Source organism: Echeneis naucrates, chromosome 24 (assembly GCF_900963305.1).
Source record: "Echeneis naucrates chromosome 24, fEcheNa1.1, whole genome shotgun sequence".
Classification (NCBI taxonomy): Eukaryota; Metazoa; Chordata; class Actinopteri; order Carangiformes; family Echeneidae; genus Echeneis; species Echeneis naucrates.
The window spans coordinates 3929196-3954958 of record NC_042534.1 but is presented as its reverse complement, the minus strand read 5'-3'; the positions used below and the strand labels follow the sequence as shown (position 1 = coordinate 3954958).

The 25763-nt window shown below is 43.2% G+C and overlaps 2 protein-coding genes across 2 annotated transcripts; one reads left to right on the top strand and one right to left on the bottom strand.

The window, feature by feature from the left end:
- Nucleotides 1–1049: 1049 nt before the first annotated feature.
- chrm5b (cholinergic receptor, muscarinic 5b) lies at nucleotides 1050–11899 on the bottom strand. Its single transcript, XM_029496040.1, has 2 exons — nucleotides 11815–11899; nucleotides 1050–2676 (listed from the first exon to the last, which is right to left on the bottom strand). The coding sequence occupies exons 1-2, from the start codon at nucleotides 11874–11876 to the stop codon at nucleotides 1050–1052; spliced, it is 1689 nt and encodes a 562-aa protein (XP_029351900.1). The 5' UTR covers nucleotides 11877–11899.
- aven (apoptosis, caspase activation inhibitor) lies at nucleotides 3040–25230 on the top strand. The gene is made up of 6 exons (XM_029496041.1): nucleotides 3040–3242; nucleotides 4278–4449; nucleotides 22535–22605; nucleotides 23180–23275; nucleotides 23608–23872; nucleotides 24600–25230. The coding sequence occupies exons 1-6, from the start codon at nucleotides 3048–3050 to the stop codon at nucleotides 24752–24754; spliced, it is 954 nt and encodes a 317-aa protein (XP_029351901.1). The 5' UTR covers nucleotides 3040–3047; the 3' UTR covers nucleotides 24755–25230.
- Nucleotides 25231–25763: the final 533 nt, after the last annotated feature.

Below are 25763 nucleotides of genomic sequence, written 5' to 3'. Positions count from 1 at the left end.
ACAGCCTAGAAAGAAAACAAGAAGAAACATTCACTGAACACAGTTATATATACTAAGCAATTTACATTTATCATGAGCGAGGTGTAAAATCCAACAGAATCAGTGGAATGTGTTCAGTATATCATTAATAATTTTAAATATGTCCTTTATATACAGTGCAAGTGTGAGCAGAGGAGATGAGGATTAAAGGACAGGTCCAGGGAATTCACTCACTCGCTAACACAGTAAGGTTTTTACTCATCCCAGCGATGGAGTGTAAGTAAATTAGGGGACAAAATCAAAAATCCATTTTAAAGTTCAAGCTTGCTCTCGCTAATTTGTGTGTAAAAAAGGAACCTGTGGATTTCTGTATATACATGTCTTTATAGAGTGTATGTGATTTAGATATGTTGATGTTGTGTTCTGCTCGACGTGTCATTGTTCCTTGCACAGCTCAGAGAAATCCATTTTAGCTTTGCATTTTGCACAGAACAAGGACTTGGACCAGATTTGGACCCTGATCTCTTTACACTTTAGCGGGCATGGCTCCCAGTGAACTGAATGGAGAGGCGTGATTAAAGGCAACCAGGTACTCTTTCAATGTAAGTATGAGCATGCAGGTGTCCTGAACGAGTACTCCACCAATTAAGCTTTCTGAAATTAGTAGTATGAATCAGGCATAAAAAAAGCTAAACTTAATACAGTTGAACCAAAGATATCTTGTTTTACTTTCACACATTGCTCTTCCTAGTCAAAACCTGGCAGGATGGGGACTGGGCTACAGAGGTGTGGTAACCTAACTTCTCTCTAACTCTAAAAATACACTTGAAATAATCTGAGCCAAACATTGAACCTTTAAATATTGTAAGAATGTGTAGCCACTTTGACTTGGTTCCTTTTCTGTAATAATCTGGAGCAGCAACAGTTTTAGTGCTGCATCAGGATCAACACGGTTTCCACAAACACGTACTTTAAGACAAATATCACATGCGCCACTTCATGCTGACGATGACCACCGACTATACCGTGTGCATTTCGGCAAAAGTCTGGTGTGTTATTGAAGAAACACATCAAGTCATTTTGTTGTTGACGTTTTGGTTTTGTCCGCACCAGTACAGCTTGTCCTCGCCTCTCCTCCTCCTCCTCCACTGGCAGAGCAGGAGCATGCGGAAGGTTTTCTGGAAGGTCTTGTTGCAGAGGGCGTAGCACATGGGGTTGATGGTGCTGTTGACGTAGCACAGCCAGTAGCCCAGGTGCCAGAGGGACGTGGGGATGCACTCGGTGCAAAAGGTGGAGATGAGCACCATGATGTTGTACGGCGTCCACGTGAGGATGAAGGCCAGGAGGATAGCGCTGAGAGTCTGGGCCGCTTTCTTCTCCTTCACCAGCACCATCCTCTTCCTCTTGGTGATCTGGTTCTTCAACACTGGGTCCATTGGCTTGGAGGTGGTGGAGGAGGAGGAGGGGGAGACATTTTTGGCTGGCTGCTCTGCCTCTGACAGGCAGGGTGTGGCTGGTGTAGGATTTCCATTTTTACCTTTTTTTTCAGGCTTGAATTTATAGGAGATGCACTTTTTGCTGCTCTTTTTTTGAGGGCTGGAAAAATATCGATCTTCTGTGTAATCAGTCAACTGGCCATTCTTGCTGTTTTGCCCACTACCTTGCTCTTTGAAAGATCCCTGTGGCGTATCAATTGAAACATGCTGCTCCTCCTCCTCAGATGAGGTGTAGCTGTTAAAGGAGGTGATCTGGTCTGCTTTGGCCCAGGCCTCGTCTGACCTCGTGGTTGTCTTTGTGGCGTTACTTTGGTTCGAGGATGACCAGGAGGCCTGACTCCGGTCTCTCCTTTCTCTGGTGAAATGAAAGCAGGAGCGTATAAGAGTTTTTTGTGGTTTAGTTCCCTCTGGAACGTTTTCTGTTGTGAGCCCTTGCAGCTCTGCCAGATCTTTGGTCCGCCTCTGTGTCTCCTTGTAGATTCTGCAGTACAGGATAGTCATAACAGAGACTGGGATGTAGAAAGCAGCAATAGCTGTCCCAAATGTGATCACCGGCTCCGTTAAAAACTGGATCTGACACGTTTCTCTTTCCTCCTTCTCCTCTTCTTTTTCATCCCCTGCAAAATACTGCCAGCAAAGGATGGGTGGTGCCCAGAGGACAAAAGACACCAGCCAAGCAAGGCCTATCATGATGGCAGCTCTCTTAGGAGTCCTCTTTGCCCTGTAAGTCAGTGGCCTTGTGATGGAAAAGTACCTGTCAAAGCTGATGACAAGTAAGTTCATAACTGAAGCATTGCTGGCTACATAATCCACAGCAAGCCAGAGGTCACACGCTAGGTTCCCCAAGGACCAGTAACCCATCAGTATATATGTGGTGTACAGGTTCATGGACAGCACTCCTATGATGAGGTCAGCAAAAGCCAAACTCAGCAGGTAGTAGTTGTTCACAGTCTTCAGCTGGCTGTTCACTTTAAAAGACAACATCACCAGCACGTTGCCCACTATAGTTATCAAGCTGACAATGACCGACACCGTGGCGATGGTTATAACCTCCCAAAGGCTGTGAGTAGCAGCTTGGGGATGTGAAGAGTTTCCATAAGTGCTGTTTGGAGACTCCATGGTTGTCGTGTAGTTGTGTGATGTTGATGTCAGGTCAGTGTTTAGTGCCCCTCTGTGGCTCCATGTAGGAAGTGCAGGTTTCCTGAAATGGAGAGAAAAACAGAAATCAGACTCCATAAAATTAAAAATATCACAAAATAATAATTATCAGTCAAATTTGACATCATATGAGGAGAAACAGCTTGCACACTGTGTTCTTTGTATTATAGTTTTGAAACAGTACTCTACTATTCAGTAATTTTGAATAACCCTGAAATTTTAAATTCTGCTTTAATGATTTTTTTTTTTACTTTATTCCTGTAATTGTGTGTGAAATTAAAATGTAAAAAAAAAAGGTCCAAGTGAAACTCGGAACTGTGCACAGCTTTTTTTTTTTTTTTTTTTTTTCATCTTCGGACCTTTTTAAATGAAGCTCACAGCGAGGTGTTACAGTCTAAAGTGTCCGGTTCAGCGATGGAGGGGAGACCGAGCAGAGGCAGAGGAGGCAGCCGGGGAAGAGGCGGCCGGGGCGGACACGACGGCGACGGTTTCGGCGGTGAGCACCGAGGCAGAGGCCGGGGAGGCCCCCACCGAGGCCGGGGGAAAAGAGACCACCACCGGGGCCGGGGACGCGGAGGAGGCCCCCGGACTGCTGACTTCCATCACCGGGTGAGAGAGAGAGAGAGCACACGCACAAAACTTCACGGAAAACTTGGTGCCTTTATCCGTTTTTCATGAATCACCAAAGACAAGATGGCCTTTAATATAAACACAACGACGCATTTGTTCAACACATTTCTGTTGGTGATTAAAACCTGCTCATTGGCACCAAGATGCTCTGCAGGCGGCGCCACTTTTGTGTGATGTGTGATGATGACACGTGCACGACAACGCACACAATAACACAAAAACCGCCTCAGACATGGCACACCACAGGGGCTGGTCTTCGTTTCCTCTGAGGTTGTTGTGATTGCAATCATGAAAAATCTCTTTTGGTGCAAGTTTTCAGGGTGAGCTCTGTTGTGTGTCTGTTTGTGTGTTTTACGTTTTGACAGGTCCACAGAGCAGCTGAGCACAACCACAACTACAATCACACATCCACCAAGCTTCTGAAAGCTTTTTGCAGCCATTTGACAAAACAGGAAACTGAAATCTGCAACCCAAATGAACTGAACGTGTTGGTTCTTGGCACCGACATCAGTTCTCTGTCAGATGTGGTTTTTTACCTGGACCCCCCCCCCCTTTTTTTTGTTGTTGTTGTTAGATGTTGGTACCAGAATTACAGCCGTGAGTTAATGATGCTCTGAATTCTACTTTGTGGAGAACAGAACTGAATCAAATTCAGAATACTTGTTCTGCCTTTTCTCTTTGTAATGATCAACACAATTTTAATCATGGATTTTTGTGATTTCAAAACAACACGGCCTCTTCTGCTCGATGACAGATTTCTCCTCTGTGGTTTAATTCTGTTGATAGACTAATCGATTAGTTGACCAGTCACCTCAGTGCGTCTATTACACGATCTACACGTCTTCTTGAACTGAGATTGAACCCCTCCTTATTCTGCACTTAAGAAGCTGTCGGAGCAGATTTTCTGAGGCATGGTTAATTGTGTTTCTGGACAAAAAGCAGACCAGATGTGACACAGTGTGGGTGGCTTGGAGAGCGGTGCTCATTGTGTCGTCCTGCTGTCTTCCCTTTCAGGATCATAATGAAGGAGACAACTCTCAGGAGGAAGATGACAGGAAGGAGGTTTTCTCCAGGAGGAAGCTGGAGTCAAACTGGGATCGTTACGAGGAGTCGGAGAAAGTGGCGCCTGATGACGACGTGCCCACTCAGAGAGGAACTGACTACCACGTCCTGCTGGAGTCAGCAGGTAAGATCAGTCAGGCGGCTGCGCTTTCCAAAACAGTCAAATATTGCTAAGATGCTGAGCCTTTCGGTCGTAGGACATAACTTTTGGGGATTGAAGCTCTGGACTTCATTCAGCTTCAAATATGTGTCTGAATTTGCCAACTTCTGTACTCGCAATTATTATTGTGAGTGAATCAGTGCAGTCACATTGACAAGTATTGCAGCATGCACCAAAAAAAAAACAAACACGGTGTGTATGATTCGTATTTTCAAACTTATGCAAACGATGACGGAGGAAAGAGGGCATGTTGTAGGCGGTGATAGTGGCCGAATGTCGGCTCATTTTTGGTCGCAACAATGATTTAAAAAAAAGAAAAATCACCCGATAAGAGAAACAGTAAAAATCTATTATGCTTTTGTGTCGGCTTTAAATTAGTTCATTCGTGGAAAATGCCGTGTGTCAAATACACCGCTGAGTCTGAAGTTGCCTTTATCTCCTAATTAGTTAAAAAGGAAACATCTCTGGTCTTTTGGGACTCTAAATTGCTCTGCATGGATACTGCTGTCTGACGGCTGCATAGAGGATCCTTGTTCGCACATTTCAGCCTCGATGGTCAGTGTTTTGCCCCCTGGGCTCTGTACATTCTCATCCACGCATCTGTTGATATTTCTTTCCCCAAAGGAGCCCGAGGAAGAAAGCTCAGTGAGCTCAGCATGTCTGATTAGAGCACAGCCCGAGATCTCTTCAAGCACAAGACTGATTCTCAGAAAACAGGCCCCAAGTCAGACCGCTACGTTTAGCTCACGTCTCAAGTTTGAATGAAATAAGGCGGAGGGTTCTTCCCCAAATCTGTCAACTGTGCTGCCAACATTTTTTATGATATGACAGATTGGGAAGCAGGCAGTCTCATTTCAGCAGCTCCCACGTTGTGTGCACTTATTTAGCCAACGTTGTTGCTGTGTGTGTATGTGTGGTTTTTGTTTTTTTGTCTTTTTTTTTTTTTTTTTTTTTTTCCTGCTGTCAATGTTGGCGCTCTCGCAATTGTTACGGCGTAACATCTCTTTAGATTTTTAGGAGGAGGAAAAAACACAGCTTCACCGGCGTCTGTGGGCTGAAACCTATAAACGAATCCGAGTTGTAGGTGGAAGTAAACGCGCTGCCATTCTTGAGCTGGCATCTCACTTGTAAACTACCACAGAATTGTGTGGAAAGATTTAACTTGTAAAGCAAATCTGTCCAGGATTGTGCAGCGTTGTATACGCTGTGAAAAAAAAAAAAAAGATGCCAGCAGACTGACAGACATGAAACCCTGTTTGTTCCCCGGACTGATGGCACGTAGCGTGACCTGAAACTTCCCTCTGCTCTTGTCTCTTTTTCACTGACTGTATTTATTTGGAAGCAGTAGCAGCGTGCCGCCATCTTGGTTTGGAAGTTGGGCTTAAAGGCTGTTCTCTGTGTTTATGTCAGTCTGGACTCAAAGCGCCGTCTGTCAAATCTGATCTGATCGCCGTCTCCTAAAAACGCTGAGATGCTCAAGCTGTCGCAACGCCACACGAAGGTGGTGATACGTGGTCTGTCTGTTTTAACCTACTTGTGGTTTTTTCTTTGATTTTTATACGGAGCTTGATACTTTGATACGTTTGATACCTGTGGTTGAAAAAACTAGCGCTGTCAGGTCCAGTTTTTAGGTCCAGTTGAATTATTTCTTAATTTTATTACAACTAGGATAAAGCATTTTCTTCCACTGGAATTACTGTTTGGTTTTACATTTGATCATGGTCATATTTCAATGTGCCGTTATCTAAAAAAACACATTATTGTTGCCATTGTTGGACTTGTATGATGAAACGGTCAAGGCTTTAGTTAAATCTGGAAATTCTGTTATGTTAATTAAATAAATGTAATTTTTTTTTTGACTAATTCAACAAACACCCAGTTCTTTAATTAATGTAAATTAATTAAGTTTGAAGGTGACAGGGAAATGTGTTAGCAATTTTTCAGCTTTGTCTGCTGCAAACAACAAACAATTAAAGGATTAATAGAGTAAATGAGAATTTAAGAGTGAAAATGATTCATATTTAACAGTAAGTAACACAAATTTGGTAATTGTCCCTTTGTCGGTAACTACTAGAAATAGGTTTTCATGGTGCGGCTGCCTTGTCAGTACGAGCCCTCCTCCAGGTGGTTTCTATCTGAGAAACAGGAAGAGTACTTCCTGTAATGAATCCATCACAGTCTGCTCATTCATCTTGTTGCAGACGTGCGCCAGCAGTCAACAGGTTAAATCCTGCAGCTGGAAATAGATGCATCTCTTCCTGCTTACTTTTCCTCCACGTGTCTTGGTGCCCTCTCCAGAATCTGTTTTGTGCACAGCGAGAGCCAAAAAGCCACAACCGTCCCCATAGTTGGCCAAAAAAGGTGATTCTGAATCTGATCCTGATCCAGTTCCAACCTCCGGGACTGCTGGAACGCCCCGACAGAGGAAGCACAACTCTCACTTCACCTTGTTTCCCTTTCACACAGTCTGTTGTCATCATGACTGAGTGTGTTTCATAACAAAGTGCTGCAGGTAGTGGAGTACTTCACTGTATAAACTGTCTCCTCTGGTGCATAAATATAAAACACCATATTGAGTTAGAACATTTGAATTAAAAACAACAAAAACTGCTTTGCACTTCGTTTTTTTTTCTCCAAAATGATCTATTTATCTTGTGTTAAATTAGTTGAGTCAGATTGGTCCAAATTTACACAAAAAAATAAACATGTTTACATCGTTCTTCATGGCAACTCAACCACTTAAATATGACTACGGCTGAACGTGCTGCCTAACGGAGAGCATGGTGCTTTGAGTCACAGTTAGGCGTATGAGCCGGGATGAAGCGAAGCAGGAAGTCTGGACTCCACACATACTGCACCTCTTGGCGATGATGGAGCTTCAAAACTGCAAATCTCACAGACTACAGCCATCTTTATAAAATTACAATTTCTGTCACAAAAACGAAATGGAAATGCAGCAAATATTGATAAATTTGGGCTTGATTTGGGCCTCAATTGAGATCTGTGCGGGTCAAGTTACTACTTTGGCGTCTTAGTTGAATTCAACATATCTTTTTTTTTTAAAGTGAATTCATATTAAGCTCAGTATGACTATTTTGAGCATTTAACTGTGTTTGCATGGTTGTTTTGTGTTGTTTTGTTTTTTTTCTCCACGCCATTAGAGAGGTAAAGAGCGTTGAAGCGCTGTGTTGTCTCTGCCGTTCTCTTGTAGCATAAAAGCCAAAGGTGCTCTTGTGAGTTGTTTGACTCCCCATCTCTCGTCTCTGTTTTTTGCCCACATTGTCAGATTAGTCATGCCGTGCAGCAAGAGGCTGCCGCTCTCTAGAGGATACTTAATTGTACGTGGGAGGTGATGCTTTCAAGAGTCGTTTTTCTGGCCAATTAAGGTAGCCATGAAATCAGGAATTCGTCACAGAAACCTCCCGTTTCCTCTCGGCTGAAGTTGTTACAGAATACTTACTGCGGGGCTTATATCACCATCACTTTTTGTATCCAAGGTGTTGAAGTATTCTGTTTGTTGTCATTGGCACGACCGGGACGAACGCGCACACGTTGTGTATTTCAGGATGGAAGCGGCCCACAGCGCTGTTCCTCGACCTTTTGTAATGCACCTTGCTATTCTTATGAGATTTAAAATCCCAGAGCAGAGCTTTACCTGCGGTGTGGTGGAGGCGGCTCAATCAGACAGACTAAATGTTTTTCCTCTTCCACACTGCAGGACTCTCCATTACGAGGGTGCTACCTGCCATAACAGGGCCCTCCATCTAATAATGTTCCCGTCCAGCGATCTCAGAGCTGAGCGCAGGTGAACAGCCTGAAACAGAAGTGTATAAATATATATGCGAGTGGGTCGTTTTTCTCTGACCTGACATTTAGGGGCATAAAGCTGTGTAGATCAGACTGGGCACCTTCTGACAGAAGATCTTCACAACTTTACATCTTTAGAACAGAACAATCCATAAATTGATGGGAAACAGATCTGCAGCGGCCCGCATGATCATTTCCGTTCACTCGAGCCAAAATGAAGAAGTTCATCATTCAGCCTCTATTTCAGATATTTAGTTTTAGATTGTCACTCAAAGAAACCTGAATATCTGGGAATAGATTCAGATCTGTCATCTTGCACTTTGGGAAAGTTTTTACTGTCTTCTGATTATTTAATGACCAACTAATAATCAATGACTTGAGAAAATAATCCACAGATAAATTGAAATGAGAATAACTATTGAAAGCCATGAAATCCAGTTATATTCATGAAATAATGAGACATCCTTGCTGAATTTATGAGCAGAAGTTTGTAATTTAATATTAGCAGACTTATATTTTGCAGGCAGTTTCTGCCTCTTTCTGCTCGTGCTGCATCTGTTCTTCTTGATTTTGATGTTAAACATGACAATATTCACTCGTAGCTTTGAGAATTTTCTGTTGCAGTTTGAACCATCGTGATGGCATTATTATTATTATTATTATTATTATTATTATTATTATTATTGTTATTATTATTAGTAGTAGTAGTAGTATTAGTAGTAGTAGTAGTAGTAGTGGTGGTGTTTAAAAACTGCTTTAAAATAAGAAGATAGAATATTTTTGTTTGTATCAGATGAAAACTTCTTGAAAGTTCAAATCAGATGATGATCAGAGATGTAGTTATACAGCAGTCCATATATTCCTCCTCTCTTCATATATACATTTCTACCTCAGCTGTGCTTGTGCAGAACCTGTCACTGCTGTTTATATAACCTCCATTTGTATAACTTCACACTGTTTATGTTTCATTTTCAGGTTTTTTTGCTGTTTAATGTTATGCATGTGCTCCTCTGGTGGTTCAGCCATGACAGTTTCATCCCATTTGTGCAATAATGAGAAATTAATGCGCTAAACTTTAAACCTTCATGTGAATTTGCCTTGCCAGCCTATTTAAAAATAGAAATTATATAATTGAGTTGTGAGGCCATACAGTGGCTGACTTTCTGTTTGCAAAAGCTCTATTGAAGGCTTTGCTGTACTTAGTGTGATTAGGAAAAATGGAGCCTGACAGAGAAATTATGTAAACAGACTGTTTGATTTGAATTGAAGGTCATGTTGATTTCTGTTGTTTTGTGGCCTCATAGATGGCCATTATGTAGCACCACTGCTTGTCCAAACATCCCAAGTGCTTTCAGCATTCATCTATTTCTATTATACCTTCTACTACATTCAAAGTGAGACCACATTTCCTGTCTGCACCTTCCAAACAGGCTGCTTTTTGAGGATGAGAACTTGGCCTTTTTCATATTTGAAATATTTCCATATCGGTGCACTTTGAATACTTTTGTGTAGAAAGGACCCCCCCCCCCCCACCACCATCTTCTTAAAATCACCTTGAGAACTTGAGGATTCTGCTGAACTGAGGTTGTATTGATTGAACTGGAGCTCATCAAGTTGCTTTCTAGCCTCCAGGAATGAATTACCATTGTGTTTTCTTAAACCACCGGTGACTTTTATTGTGTCAGGTTCTCGTCTCGTCCTCGTATTGTTGAGGGGGTTGATTGTGATGTTGCTAGGGGTAATGCGCACATGGTGCAATTCCCTTGTTATGCGAGCGTGTCCATGTGCTTGTCAGGCTGTGGGGAATTGCTGGGCAGTTATTTACATCCTAACATGGCCATCTATCTGTACACATTAACACAGGGATCAATCCTCCTCCCCCGCAGCCGTAGTTTACCAAGGCTGCTAATGGGCACCCGTCAAGGCTCAATCATAATGAGACAAAAGGAAATCGCATTAAAGCTTCACTGATTCGGTGAAGTAGATTGACAAACACAAGGACGTTTTCCTAACTGATATGAATAGTCCCAATCACACCATTAATTTATATTTTCCGGTGTTGTTATGGATACTTGGCTATCCACGTAGACGGGAGGAGATTGGCGTCAAAGCAGAGGTATGAGGCGGGTCATGTACTGTACGGAGCATCACAGGTGACGATTGTGATCCACCTGCTGCTTTATTTAGCCTCACAACATCAGCAAACGCTGGGAAAGCAACCAGACGCTTCACTGAGATCACCCTAAAGTCTCAGCACCCACACATGAAGTTTGGTTATATTTTTATCATCTGTTAGAGGATGAATCAAGAAGGTATTCTGAAGTTTAGGATTATGAAATGTCTGAAAAGTTTTTTTTTAATTTGAAACCACGTTCCTCAGAGCCAGAGGTCACTTCTTCACATTTCTTATTTTGACAGATCAAAAGCCCAAAATATTCAATCCATGTATGGTGCTAAAAAAAAAAGAGAAGATATTTGAGAAGCTGGAACTGATGAAGGTTTAACATGATGGAAAAACTGTTTCTTATCTGCAGCTTTCAGTAATTCCTGTTTTCATCTTTATTTCATTCAAAAGCTGAAGCTGACTTTAAGTTCCTTGTTCTGTCCATTTATCAGCCCAAAACCAGTTAATATCCAGATTAGTGCAGAGCTGCAATTATCCTTTGAGTAAACAAGCCACACAAGATTAATTGGCAACTAATTTGGTTGATGAAGATGGTGGACAAATCTTCTTTAAAAAAAAAAAACATTCAATGGTTCCAGATACTCAAATGGGAGACTTGGCTGCTTTTCTTCATCTAATTTTTAACCATCCTGAACATTTTCAGTTTTTTTTTTTTAAACGGTTTTGAGCTAAATTAAATATTGGATAACGTCACATTATGCTGGAGGGGAGTTGTGGGCATTTTTCATTGTTTTCTGTTTTATAGAAAGTGACAGTAATTGATCATTGCAGCTGTTGCAGAAAGGTTGAAAGTATTAGATTTATAACATAGACTTTTTTTTTCTTTCCCAAAAATAGCTGCTGATTCATTTCCTCAGTCAAATATTGGCTTATTGTTTCCGCTCGTATTCAATTTAAAAACTTATTTGTATAAAGTTCAGACGTTCGTAAACGTCATGTGACTCGGCTTTAAATCAACTCATCTTCACTCCTTGAATCTCCCACTTTCTCCTGAGTGGAGAAATAAAATAAAAAACAAACAAACACAGAAGCGTACTCACAAAATGATTTAGCCATATTTAAGGGAATTGATTAAATCGTGTGAGAAGCTCCGGTTTTTAACCGACTGTACAAAATGTGCTGCGGACTTCTGAGTGCGAACTATAAAAGCTCTGGTGACAACTGATGAACCCCAGCTCCTCTTCCATGATTCATTAATGTAACAACTCAGGCTGGATTTACAAATGGGCAATAAAAATTTTATAATGCCAGAATTTATGATATGACTTGGGGTCATTTGACAGCTGCTCCTGTGAACTGTTTAATTTCCTGCCACATCAAACAGAATACATACTCACCCCGTATGGCTCTGACAAAACACGATCCCCCGCCGTTGAACGGATGTCGGGCCTGCTCTCATATGCTGCCTTTTTTCTTTTCTTTTTTTTTCTGTTTTTACTCCTTCAGTCCGGCAGACTTTCTTTCTCAGGTGTCTTTCCCTTTTTTTTTTTTTTTTTTGCTCTCACAGATTCACGCCTTCCCTCGCCGGCTCTCTCTCTTCCCCTCCCCGCTCCTCCTCGCCGACTTTTTTTCCCTCGGTGCTCCTCTCTCCAACGAGGTGAAAAACACACTTGTCAAATACAGGTAGGTCATCACACCGTCTCTCATCCTCACCAGTTGCTAAGGACGAGGCGCTTCGATGCAAACAAGTTTGTCAGCAGCAGTGGCGTCGTCGTCGTCGTGTACCGAGGCGTCCGACTTCTTTCTGGGACGGGATGGTGAAGGCAACAGCTGTTCAGTGTCTGTGTGGCAGAGCGGCTTTAGGTGCCTCGCCGGAGCTCTTCAGATCTTTTTTCACAGAAGGCTGAATTACTGGACGCGGCTCGTCCTCCTCCTCCTCCTCCTCCTCAGTGATAATCAAGGGGAGATCTCATCAAAGCCTTTTTCTTTTTCCTTTCTCTCACACGACAAAGATGCGAGTTGAATATCAAAGGCTGCAAATATCACGGTTTCTTACTTCTGATGAAAAGTTTGAGCAACTCCGCCGGCAAAGAAAAGCAGAATAAAGCCTCTTTGGATCCTCGAGGCCACACAGGTTGATTGACTTTGTCCCCCTTATCGCGCTTCGGCTCGCTGCAGATGAAACGGCTTCTCGGACACACCACGCACTCACATCCTCACCAGCACGCACGTTCAACCATCAGCCACTATTAGGAGACATTCCCACATGGCCGGAAGCGTCATTCTGTACCAGAGCACTGAGCAACATGTAAGAGGAGGGAGGCAGAGGTGAGGAGGATGAAGGCGAGGGGAGGGGGAGGAGCCGGAGGAGGAGTCGATGTGGGTGTCAGCAGCAGTGCCTTTTGTGCTGCTTCCAGCTGTATGTCTTCATCAGAGAGGAGACGTATTCATACAGCTCCTCATGTCCTACTTCGCAGGTTTTTGTGTTTTTTTTGTTTGTTTGTGTTTTTGACCTGTTGGAACGCAGAGCTGCTCAAACAGTCAGGCTCGCCCTCCAATCTCAGCTGCCTCTATCAGCTGTGTGCTCGGGCTCCTTCTGGTGTGACCTTAGCTGTGCAGATAAGCTTCTTGCTGTGGTTGCAACTACAGAAGGAGGAACTGACTTTGTGTACTTTAAAAAAAAAATTGCGTGGCTGAATTTGAATTCATTCAAAAATGGCAAAGGACAGATGTGTATTTAGAGGCTGATGTTATTCGAGCAAAGCTTTCATTGTCCACCAGTTGAGCCTCTGTGACGACCCAACGGTGAATTTTACTAAACCAACCTGTCAGATTTATGAATACTTGAATGTATTTTCTTTCCTGTTGGAGGATGCTGCTTATAAAATCCACCATTTTGAACCTAAAGTGTGATGGAAAGTACACGAGATGTGCAGGAGGCTGCTCAGGTCCGAGCTCACCGGCTCACGATGGGCTCGTGGACACGTGAAAGGGCCGATAAGTGAGCTGAACGAGGTTTCCAGCACAGATTGTGTGGCGCTGCTGGTTTCTTACCAACATCTACAATAAAAGTTTATAATATCTACTCTGAGCAGCTCTACTTTTAATCCTTACATCCATTTTGCTGCTTAGCTGAGTCCAGTTCACAATAAAGTAGTTAATTTATACCTTTTTGTAATATGAAAATCTGGTATAATAATAATTACGTCTTATAGATTTTTGTTTCACGAGCTGAAGTTGTGATAACTTCACTCTGCTTGGTTTGTCCATTCATCAGTGATAATATCACTGATATCCAGTTTACTGTTGAGCTGTAATTATTCTTTAGGAAAGCGATCCAAAGAATATTAATTGGCAGCTAATTTGGTGACAGACGGATCTTTTTTTTTTTTTTTCGCAGAAATGCCAACTAAAAATATGGTAGAATAAATAACTCTGTCTCATGCGGATTGAAAAGTCACACTTAACTTGTAGTTAACTTGAGTAACTTCTGTGTCATCGGCCCCGCTCCGAGTTTGTGGCATCAGTGATTAAATGGTGAACATCACAATGAAGCTGAGGAGGAACATGATCGATGAGAACGCTTTGTCTGCTAATAACGAGTCCGATAGTCCGACGACGACATCGGAGAATTCTCTGCATTCTTTGTGACGGATTGTTGTCTTTGGTTAAGAGCTTCTGATTGTAAAGCCAAGAAAATACATCCATTCAGGATGTCAACACTTGGCAAAGCTCGGCCGCTTTGCTGCTTGTTGCCGTTTGTACCAACAAGAAGCGTCCACTCAAGTGAGTGCCTGCTGTCGACGCATTGTCACATGTAACGTGTCGTCAGCACCCACAGAGACAGTTGATCAGCGATGATGGTGCTGCTCAGGTTATTTGTAAATGCCGCTCCAGGTTTCTGACTAATCAACTGCAGTCTGAAGCCAAATTCATACTCCATCAGCATCAGTGATGCACAGAAACCACCACGAGAACCAAAAAGGATCTGACGCTGGTGGGGAAGGCTGTGAACGATGTCGTAGAGATTCTCAGCCACATCTGTCTGCAAACCCGTCACTCTCCATCGCAGAGGATGGCGTCAAATTTAAAGTGCAGCCGGTGCAAGTGAAAGAAAGTAAAGAGCTAAAGTGTTCAGCAGTGAGGAGACGATTCAGGAGGGTGGCAGAGCTGGGTTTTTTTTACTTTTAATCAGCCGGTAGCAAAGCATGGAAGGATGTGTATAAAAAAAGACGCACAAAAAACTCAGTCTTGGTCGTGTGTGATGAGTTCCTAAAGTCACTTTCTGGATTTTGTCTTCCCGGTTCGTCCCCTTCAGATACGGCATCTCGCCTTTCATCCTCGCTGTGTGACTGAACCGGTCGAGTTGTGAATACATCTCCTGGTCTGTTCCTGCAGACCACCAAGCAGCCGGCTGGATATTGATTGTTAGGAGGATGAAATACGAAGGATATTTTTCACTGTATCCCTCAAGGAGTTCAAATAATGAGGCGCACGTATGTGGCGATTGCTCGATTTCAGTAGATTTTTACACTTCCAAGGCTTCCGCCCACTCAGCTGCTCCCTGTGACACCAGGTTAGCATCGAGTGATGAATTGCAGAACAACACAGGAGCCGCCAATTACCGGCTGTTTTTACCGATGCAGCACGGGTAACAAATATTTACTCTCTTTGAAGAGTATGGATTTATTTTGCAAGTGAAATGTCATTTGGATTTTATCAATTGCACCGCTCCAGTTCTGCTGCACTTCTGAAGAGAGAGAGGTGAATGAAGCTGCCGGGCTGACCTCTCCCGTCTCTCCGGCTGAGGGAAATGAAGGCAGGTTGCCAGGATTCACCCTGAGACACTCAACACTTTGGATATTTTTGGCCTGTCTGGCTGTTGTCGTCATTCGAGCGTCACCACTCCTCACCTGTCCGTAATTACGGCAGTCAGATTTCGTTGTTCCACAGAAACCTGGAATCTCTTTTATCCGTAAATTCCGGGTTGCTGTCATAATATTGATATTCCTGAAGACCATTGATTTCCCCCCTCCTTCTCCCATAGACGATATATAATTGTGTCATTGCTACATTGTCAAATAACCTTTAAATCCCAAAAGCTGAGCACATTTTTTCAAGAGAGTGGTATAGAAAAAAAAAAACAACATATTAGTGTGATTCTCTGCCTCAATTAAAGGTAATTGCTTTGTGTGCTTCACACCTCCCACACTGTGCTGCTTGGCTTGTGGTAAATAACAATAGTGGCGCTGATAATAATGGCAGCAGACTTTTAGCCTCCTGAAGCATCTGGTTGCCATCCTCCTCCCACCCCAACGCAACTCCGGCTGTTCATTAACTGTGACCAACCAAACGTAACGTTTGTCATCAGTCAAACAGTCTTAATTAAAACTAACGAGCTGCGCTAACATTAGTGAACCGCGTTAACCTGCTTTCAAGTGTGATTTTAAATGAGCAACAACTCCTTTAACCTGCTTGTGTCATATTACAGATTTTAACTAGAGATCGATAGTATTTGATAGACAGATGGGCTTCTGTAGAGGCGCCTCCTTAAACTGGCCCATTGCTCATGTTTGGAAGTTCCTGAGAGCCTGACTTTGAATGTCAGTCCACAATTGGAGGGTAAAACGATGGATGAGAGTCATTTAAACTCGAGCAGGAAGGGTCTTCTTCAGACCCCGGTGAGGAATAATGTATTCAGCTGCTCTTGTTTTTATTGTCCATGTTGTATGTCACCAACATGCCGCCCCCTCATGGTCTCTCCCCCCCCCCCCCCCCCCCCCCCCCCCTTGACCTGACGCCACGGGCAGCATCTGTGTAGAATAAAATGTCAATAGCTCATGAGTATAATAATCCAGGTAATGCCTCAGTGAATCCAAATGAGATGATTCTTCAGACGACCGATGGCATCGCTTATCGAGTGCAAAGGTGCCGCACGTAACACAAAGATGTGTTGGCCTCAAGTTGATGATTTTCTTCTGTGAGGTGCTCATTTTCTTTGATTGCAGCCTTTCAGTCGAACACTTGATGCTCGGTGTGTGTCTGTGTACAGTTTGTGTTGAATACAGCTTTGTTGTTGTTTTCTCCTGGCTGGAGTGTGTCCAATCAGAGCAAATCGCACATCTGTTGCTGTGTTGGATTACAGTGTCTGTCACTTCATACCACATTGTTAATCCAAAAAGAGGAGAATATTCCACAGCTCCACTGTTAATCCATCCCCTGCCGAGACCATCATTTAAAAAAATGCTCATGATGATGTACTGAAGACTTTGAAGTAGCGATTGAAACCATAAAAGAAAATGTTACTGAGCTAATAAATCAAGTTGGAGGCAGGCCCATTTTCCCATCGATTTCAATAAATTGATTTCTTTTTGCAACCAGTGGAGTTGCTTCCTGATGGTTGTTAGAGTGAAGGTTTAAAGCTTCACCTGATGTCCCATTTTTCTCCACCGTCCTGCAGCTCCAGTTGACTTATGGAGGCTTTAACTGCCAGAAAAGACAGAAAAGACAGCAGATCATTCAGCTTTTTGATTTATTTATTTTTTTGATATTAGTTCTGTTGTGTGTCTTTCCAAGCTGTGGAAAAAAAATAATAGATTACAGGATGAATGATCCTCTGCACTGTATTTGTCTTTTACAGAGTGTCTGTATCGTGATTCAGCCAGACAGCTCTGAGTGTCTTCTGACAAATTCACCACCAGAACAGAGGAACTTGGGATTTCTGGAGCGAATACATCAAGCGGGGCGGCGAGTCTGGACGTCTTGTTTGGATTTGAGCACGGCGGCGTCTTGTCACATTTCATCCGCTCAACGTGTCGAAAGGATTGAAACGTTCAGGCATTCTGGCAGCTTGTTGCTTATTTAAGGCGACCCGCGGTCTTTATTTAGCTGCCTGTGGGTGCGTTGTTCTTCTCTCCCTGTGGCCTTGGAGTGCCTCTTTGTAAAGACAGAAAAGAAACTTCAGGCCTGAGAGGCAATTTTCATATTGTACAGATTCGGCCTGATTTCTAGGCCGCTTGTTTCACACTAGTGGCCGGACTCTGAGCACCGTGTCGTCTTAACGAGGCACTCTCACGCCGATGCTCGGCAGGATCCAGCTCTGAAATTTCTGTTTGCATTGATCGAGTTTAAAGATCACATTAGTTGCCCCTCCGTTCACTGAATCCCTGGGAGGGGAGGAGGGGGCATTAATGAGTTGTGTAGGTCAGTCAGTGCTTCGTTTAATTGTCACTTAATTTGTGTGTCCGTGCTGTCGTGGCAGGTTTGTTTTTCACCCATCAGCCGTAAAAACCAGCTGATTAAATGGTGATTATCGACGCAGTGGACGAAGGAGAAAATAACCAGCAGTACTGATTCATAAAACATATAGATATATAGTTCGTGTTTAATATTTAATGTTTTAACTGTTCACACTTTTTTTTTTTTTTTTTTTATGGTTAGATGTCAAACCTCAGTAACTAACGAGGTGCGCTGCCTTGAAATCTGGCTGCTGAACTGTCATTCAGCCTCAGACTGAATCGTTACGACGATGAGTCTTTGACTTTTTCTTCTGGATCAAAGTTCTGCTGCTGCATCTGCTCAGAATTTCAATTTGTTCAATACTTCGATGCTCTTGATTTTCCCATAAGCCTCAGCTGCAGATTGTGTTTAATGCTAATTAGCATCGGAGCCACAACCAACAATTATACCTTATTGATTGATCTGCCAACTTTGCGCCCGATGAATCGACTGTTTGGTTTGTAAAATGGCACAAAGCGATCAATCAGTTTTCCCCACAACTCAACATCGAACTCCAACTTACAAGTGAGACATTGCAAATAAAGATTTTGTGATTTAAAAAATTGATCAGTTGACTATAAGATGCAAGAGGACATTGAAGTGCAGTCTGAATCTCATCTCTGCTTTATTCTAGTTTATTATTTCTTATTAGAGTAATGATTTAGTACAGGCTCTTATTTGCTGGTACTGATCACAGCAGCGCTCCATTTCCTGAAAACAGCCTCCACTGTCGGCTAATAACGTCTCGCAAACAGCTTAATGGGCCAATTAGAGCGGACGTCGATATCAGATGTTGGGATATGATTGATCAGATGGCGAGTATGAGGCGTGCGAGCTGCAGCCTCTTCCCTCCAATGAAACAGCAGCCTAATGAGACAGAGCTGCTCTGATATGACTGTGATGACACGAACGCAGCCTCAGACAATCACCATTAAAAGTTAAGAGTAAATAGCTTCGGCCCTCTTTGTTGTCTCGCCTGGTTTGCTCTGGATTTTAATTGCAATTAGCACGGACAGTGATTTATCGACGCGTGGAGGGTTTCAGCGCCGCGTCACGTTTGGCTAATTGGTTTGGTTAAAAAGGTGTGACAGGGAGCACGCTTCTCACAAAGGATTGGCTTTAACAAAACGCAGCAGCAAGTTCCTCTGAACTGCTTTTTTTTTTTTTCAATTCCCTTCCACCTCCCTTCGCCCCCCCCCCATTCTTCCATTTCCCATCTCGTCGTCCTCTTCTTGGCGCTGCCAAACTGTTATCAGATGGGATTTGTCACCACGGTTATAACACTCGGGTGCTCCGTGAACGGCTCTCCATTCTTATCAAGAGAGGATCTTCCTCGACAGCCGGTTTAAAAGAGAAGTAATCACTCACTAATCACTCCCCATTACTCTGCTGGCAAATGGAGGAGGAAGAGGGAGCGGGAATGTGTCTATTCCTCTTCCAGTCACATAAAATGTCAACATTTCACTGCAGGTGTGAGTGGAGACTGAGCAGCGGTGCTGTTGCTCCTTACATGTCCCTCCTGTTTCTAATCAAGATGGAGTCCAGACCGGGACCTGGTGCATCTGGCTGCACGGCAACCGCCAGGCAGGATGAGAGACACATCCACGCAGCAACACAACAACACAACATGGGGCACTGATAGGATTATTCATACATGCAGTATATTCGCTGTAGTTAGTATAAGTGTTTGCAAATGACACACTTAGATTTTGAGTTGAGTTGTTGAGTTAAAAACGCAAAATCATTTCTGAACTTCAGCAGCTCAACGCCGTCATCGGCTCAAAACTTCAGCTGCAGTAAAAGTGTCAAATTCCTGTGAAATGAGATTTTTTCTGAGGGCTTCTTTAAACAGCTCAAATAAAAAAGAAAATGGCGAGAATTAATAATAAAAAAAGGAGCTACTTCATGAGAAGGTTTCTGTAGAACTTCAATTGTGCAGTTAATCTGTAATGAGTTACATTCATCCCTGATTTATCTGCCAATTTATTTTAGATGCAAATGATGAGGAATAATAATTTAATTCTTACAGGCCAAAGAATTGGAGACAAAATTGCTTGTTTAGTTTGACTGACATTCAAAAATCCAAAAATATTTAATTAGCAGAACAGAGAAACAAACTTACTTTAAAAAAGTTAAAAAATGTTCTTTTTCTCAGCTCATCGACAGGAAAAACTCACTTACTTTTCAGATCAATAGATTTATTGATGAACTTATACTATTCCAATATGTGTTTGCTAACAGGGATAGTTGTGGAACATTTGTTTTGGATTTGGTGCGATTCAGAAATAGGTTTTGGCCATATCGTGATTTTCTTTTCTTTTTTTTATTTTACCAACGACAGTTGGTGGCATCAGTGCTCCTGATGCTGTTGCCATGGAGAATGAGGTTACAGTCCATCTCCTCGATGCCGTGCAGATATTTGGTAGCTGATCTCCATCCTCACAGACACGTCCCTGATATAAAAGATGAGAGCCATACATAGCTCAGTGAAGCCGGGGGCTGCAGGCAGAGAGCCACATCTGTTAATACGGGGGCTCAGCCAGCGAGGTGTCAAGAGACAGGAGGCCACTTTAGGCAGAAGTCACACAATGCCAGCCGAAGCAGCTGGCACAGAGCCAGAGTAACGCACTGTTTATCCTCTGAGGAATAACACCCATCTCCAGAGTGATCTTTGGTCAGTTTTCTTCAGGGGGGAACGTCAAGTCAGCGTGTCATCCACCGTTCAGCCGATCATAAACCAAACATCTGCGGATGTTAGCACGCAGCAATTGTTCCGGGAACTTTTTTTTTTTTTTTTGCAGAGCAGCTTTCCACACGGCTCCATTCCTCACTCAGCTCCTCTCTACATGTTCAATGTGCACGTAAAGCAGCGTCAGCCAAGAGCAGAGAGGGGATTTAGGACTCAGATATGTTTGGATGAGCAGGAATGAAGAGCCCGCTTTGCTCTCTCTTTCATTTTTCTTCATCCTCCCCCTTCCCTCCCTCCCTTTCTCCCTCTTTGTCTCCCTGAGGAGGCTCAGCAGACAGCCGAACTCCTTGGATGGTATTTCTGTGGACAGGGGTCGGGGTGAACTGGTCTGAGGGGGCAGCAGGGAGGCAGTTCGGGGGTGTTAACACTTCTGCGTGCTGGACGAAGAGGAGGATTAGTAAGATATTAAACAGAGAGGAGCGGTGGCCGGAAACAGAGCGAGAAGTAACTTCACCTCAGTGCAGAATCCTCGTTTAGCTGTGAATGTTTACCATTATTATTATTATTTTAGAGTTTCCTGCTCTTCATGTTGAAGCCCAAATCAGAAAGAGTCTGTAATTCATTTCCAGAAGGATGTGAGCTGAGAGTAGATTTTTATTCCATTTATCCCTCTGGAAGCTTCAAATGTCAAAACACCCAAAAAAACTAAAGAAAAGTATTTAAAGGTCTTATTAATAATAATTTAAAAAAAAAAATCAAACCTCTATAAACGTCCAGTCTATATTTCCTCATACCAACTGATGAACCTGTTGTCAGCAGTATAGGTTTGACTTTAAATTGTAATGTAACTGCATAAAAAACTTAAAACTTAGCTGGTATTTAAAATATTGGATCAAAGTAATTTGTTCAATAGTTCAGTGAATGAACTGAGTTTTGAATAATGTTTCATAAATTGCAATAATTGGCTGATGTGTAGATAGTAGCTGCTCTCTTTCAGTCCGGCAGGCTTAAATCTTAAATCATTTCTTTTCTTTTTTTTTTGGATTCTTCAGGATGTGAAATCCGCCTTCGCATTTCCTGTCCATCAAATCCAGCTTTTACACGCCCAGAAGGTCAGTCAGTTGAGGCCATCACATAAAGCTGACGTCCCCTTCACCCTCGTCTCATCCACCTGCCTCGCAGATGTTGTGACCACCATCGTGCCCCCATTCATAAATCATCTTTTCTCCGGTTGTCTGACAGCAGGAGCCAGAACAAAAAAAAGCCCCCCTGCAGCTCCATCCTTTTTGACCCCCGTCACTCTCCGTACAGTCAGGCAATCAAGAGCAGCTGCAGATGGCGAGGAGCGTCCGTCTGAAAGGCGGATTTCTGGAAACGACGCGAGAGGCTTCGACTGACTGCAGATCTCCCACCGTCCGTCCATCTGTGTGTGGCAGACTGTCCTCGCTCTTTATCTGCCTCTGTTGTCACCTGATTAACGTTCAGGATGATCAGACGTCCCCTGCAGAGTAATTGTGGATGGATTTAATATCTTACTGCTCTGTGGGTTATTCTCCTGCCGTGGCCTGAAGCTTTTCTGCAGCAGAACATGACTGCAGAAAATCCCTCACAGGCGTTGGACATCTCGAGTCGTTTATTTTGTTTTTTGATTGATTATCAATTCACTGTTTCACCAGTTTGTCACTCAGTTGAAAAAAAAAAAAAAAAAAGGGCAGCATAAACTTTTCATTTTACTATCTGGCACTCGAGCCCTTATTTTATTTTATAGGTTTTGGTGTGTGCGGTTGGAACACTGCTGGTGGTTTTGGAAATGCTTTTCTAAAATGCAGTATTGGCTTTGCACCATTCTGATATGAAATGTGTTCCTGTTGATAACCTAAACAGTTTTAAGCCCAGAGAAACGAAATCAAGCAGCTTCTCGGAGAGCGTCGTCACACCTGACTCGGTGTCCCAGCTGTTGGCAGCTGGATTAGATGTTGTTGTAAAATTAAAGAAAAAAAAACCTCCAAATGGTCTCGCTGACGAAGTGCGACCAGGTTCAGCCTCAGCTGTCGACTGTTAACACCTCAGTCCTTCAGTCACAAAAGCCCCTCAGTTAACTAACAGCACTGCAGCAGTGAGATGAACTCTTGTTTGTGTGTCTCTCTCAGGGGATTCCTTCACCCAATTCCGGTTTGCAGAAGAAAAAGACTGGGAGGCGGACTCATTCACAGCCAGTCAGGTAAATCTGTCAGTCTATTCGGGCCCATTTGCAGTTCTGGTGTGCCTTTAACTTGTTTTTCCTCTCGCAGAGCATAGATGCATAGATTGAATTGAAACTTTATACAGTTGTGTGTGAAAGCCAGAGAACGACGTCCAAACACTGTCGTCCTCTGACTTTCCAGCAGGTCAGATGAGAAACATCTCACCATCCACTGGCCTTTACAAAGTGAACACCAACAAAAAAAAAACAACAAAAAACCGATATTAAAGCTGCAACACTCCTCCTCAACGTGACTCAACCAGAACATGATACAGAAAGTCAGGCTTATCCAAACCTTCACCTTCTCCTGTCTGCGTCTGGGGAAACAAACAGATTATATAAGGCTTCCTGACTTCTTGCTGTTCCTTGTGTACAGTCAGAGCTGCACTGTTTTCTTACTCACAGACGAGCACTGACCCGAATCTTAGCTCGCTACTTTAAAGCCTCGTGTTAGAACGACGCTCCAATATTCAGGTGAAAGTCCAGCTGCATTTAAATGTAGCTGTGAATTTGAGAGTAAAGGTTTAGTGACTACACTTCTCTCTGTCTGCAGATGTCGGCTGCGTTCTTGGACCTCCCGGCGCTCGTCCAGACCCTTCAACAGGTTCCTCTCCAGCAGAGACTCAACCTGGAGGCTGAGCTGGTTCAGGTCAGATCTTCACCCCCGTCACACTCGTAGCTTCTGTGTTGGTCTGCAGAGAGCACTAACTGCTGAATATATTCAGTGGCAAGAAAACTCAATATGATTCATAAGATGAAAATAAAATCAGATTCGTTTACATCCCTCACGAATATGAAAGTCGCAGCATAAAAGAGATTTCTGCAGAAATGTATCCTCTCTTAAATTGGAGAGTTAAATGTTAAACTCAGATGAGCATTAAAACCAAAACAGGAAGTGAGGTGGCGTTGGTCTGGTAAATTGTGAAGTTAAAGTTTGTTTTCAAACGTTCGGTCATCTTCACACGGTTCCTGCTGTTCCAGGTCCTGGCTCCGGTGGAGCTGCCCATGATGAGCCCCTCGCCCAAACAGGAAGCGTCTAAAGCGTCCACATTCACGCCCCCATCCACAACTTTAAAAGCTCTCAGCATCAGCCAGAAAGCTCCCACGGCCGTAAAGCCGGCGTCCACCTCGAATGCTGTCGAGCCACCGCAGGATGACGACGGCGGCGATGAAGAGCTGGACCAGCTGCTCAGTTTACAAAAACCGTACCCGGGTGTTACTGATGACAGCGTGAGGCCAGAGAAAGGTGAGGCCACTCTTCCTCTCATCATCACGTACTCGTATCGACTTTGCACCGCCGCGACACGTTCAGCTTCACGCAGTGATGGAAATGTATTTGTTTAAAGAGCGGAAGCTAACTTTTGTTCCAAGAGCTTTTTGGAGCCGTTTCACCACCACCCACGGTTTCATATGAGCACAGAGCCAGATAGTTGTTTCCAACGCCCGATAACTGGCCGTATCTGCTGCACATCCTGTCTGCGCTGTGTTTGCTTTGTCATTTTAGCAGCCTGAACACACCACGGACTAAAAACCTGCTTAGTGTCATTTCAGGAAATTATTATTAAATAATTATTATTATTATTATTCCTCATTTTGGGAAATGCATTTGTTCACTTTCTGCCTTGGTTTGAAGAGAAGATGATGACTGACTATACTGTAAAAAATGTCTGCTAAAATTTATGGATTAATACGCTCTGACTAATCCAAGAATATTTTCTTTTGGTTCAGCATTTGGATGAATAATCCAAATCCAGCATCTTGTATGAAGTTGGTAACGTTGGTAGCTTTACACACTCTGACTGTGGTTTCTGTCTTAGAGCAAAACGTTTACCCAAACGTACAGCTTGTGGTTTAAATGGAACTAGAAGTATCAGGAAGTTGAAGATGGTGTTGAGTCATGAGATGAGTCCTTTAAAGTGACAGAAGAAGTCAAACTCATTGTTTTTTTTTTTTTTCTCTCCTCTTCTGTTCAGTGTGTGAGGAAATAAAGGAGGCCGCACCGGAGGTGTTAGAAGAGAAGATGGAGGTGGTGAAAGATGAAGATGTCACACCTCCAAAGCCTGAAACCATCAAGAAGGAAATGACAGAGGAGGACCTGGAGGACTGGCTCGACAGCATGATCTCCTGACCGCCACCAGGCCCAGATCCAGGAGGCCTCGGACGAAAACTGGACTTTGGTTTGTAAATTCAGCATCCTCTGTTTGGGCTTCTGTCCTTTAAAACGCACGTTTAGACATTCAGCCGTAAAGCCAGTGATTAAGCTCACATGCTGAAGGACTTTGCTTCCCAATCGCCTCTCTCTTTCCCCTGGAGCTCAAAAAGACACTGTGTTTGGGAGGAGCAGAGTTTGGACAGAACATCTCAAACATTAGCGAGAATTTGTCACAATGTTGCCGCTGCGCCTCGACTCTCGCACAAAGAATTTTCTGTTGCAGCGGGTCGGACAGACAGCGAGACAGGTCACGGACGACACGCTTGGCTTATTGCATCAATTCATTTATTCACGTCCTCCCCGTCGTTAAAAGAAATGCTGATTACCAAAGCTACTACATACATACAAATGGCCATACAATAGCAGTGAACCATCTTGTCGCCAATAAATCCCTGAACCAAGTTGTTTCGTCGTTTTCCTCTTGTGGGGTTCTTGTACTGTGGAAAGAGGAGCAGGCAGGCAGGACACCACAGCTTAGGAACAAAACCAAACTAAGCAACATTTACACGAAGGTCGACTATATTTTATACAACAAATGTTTCTCTTTCTTCTTCTTTTTTTTTTTTTTTTTTTTTTATTTAAAAGCCACAAAACTAAACTCAGCGCAATCTGCTTTTAACGAATCCACTGCCTGTGTCAGGAGGCACAAAAAAAAGGGCTTTTTTTTTTCTTTTTGCATAGTTTCTCTTAAGGCACATCGGTTCTTGATAAACACGTAGTGAGTCGTCTTTGTTTCATCAGATAGATTTGAACCAGCTTTGAAAAGGCAGATCTGATGCTGATCAGTACCAGCCGCACACATCCACTCAGTTGGTTTGAGAAGTGACACTAACATCTTAGAAAATGTGCATATTCAAACATTCAGTTGTCATGCTGTAACCCTCCACACGTATCAAATGGCTACACACAACAAATTGTGCAACAG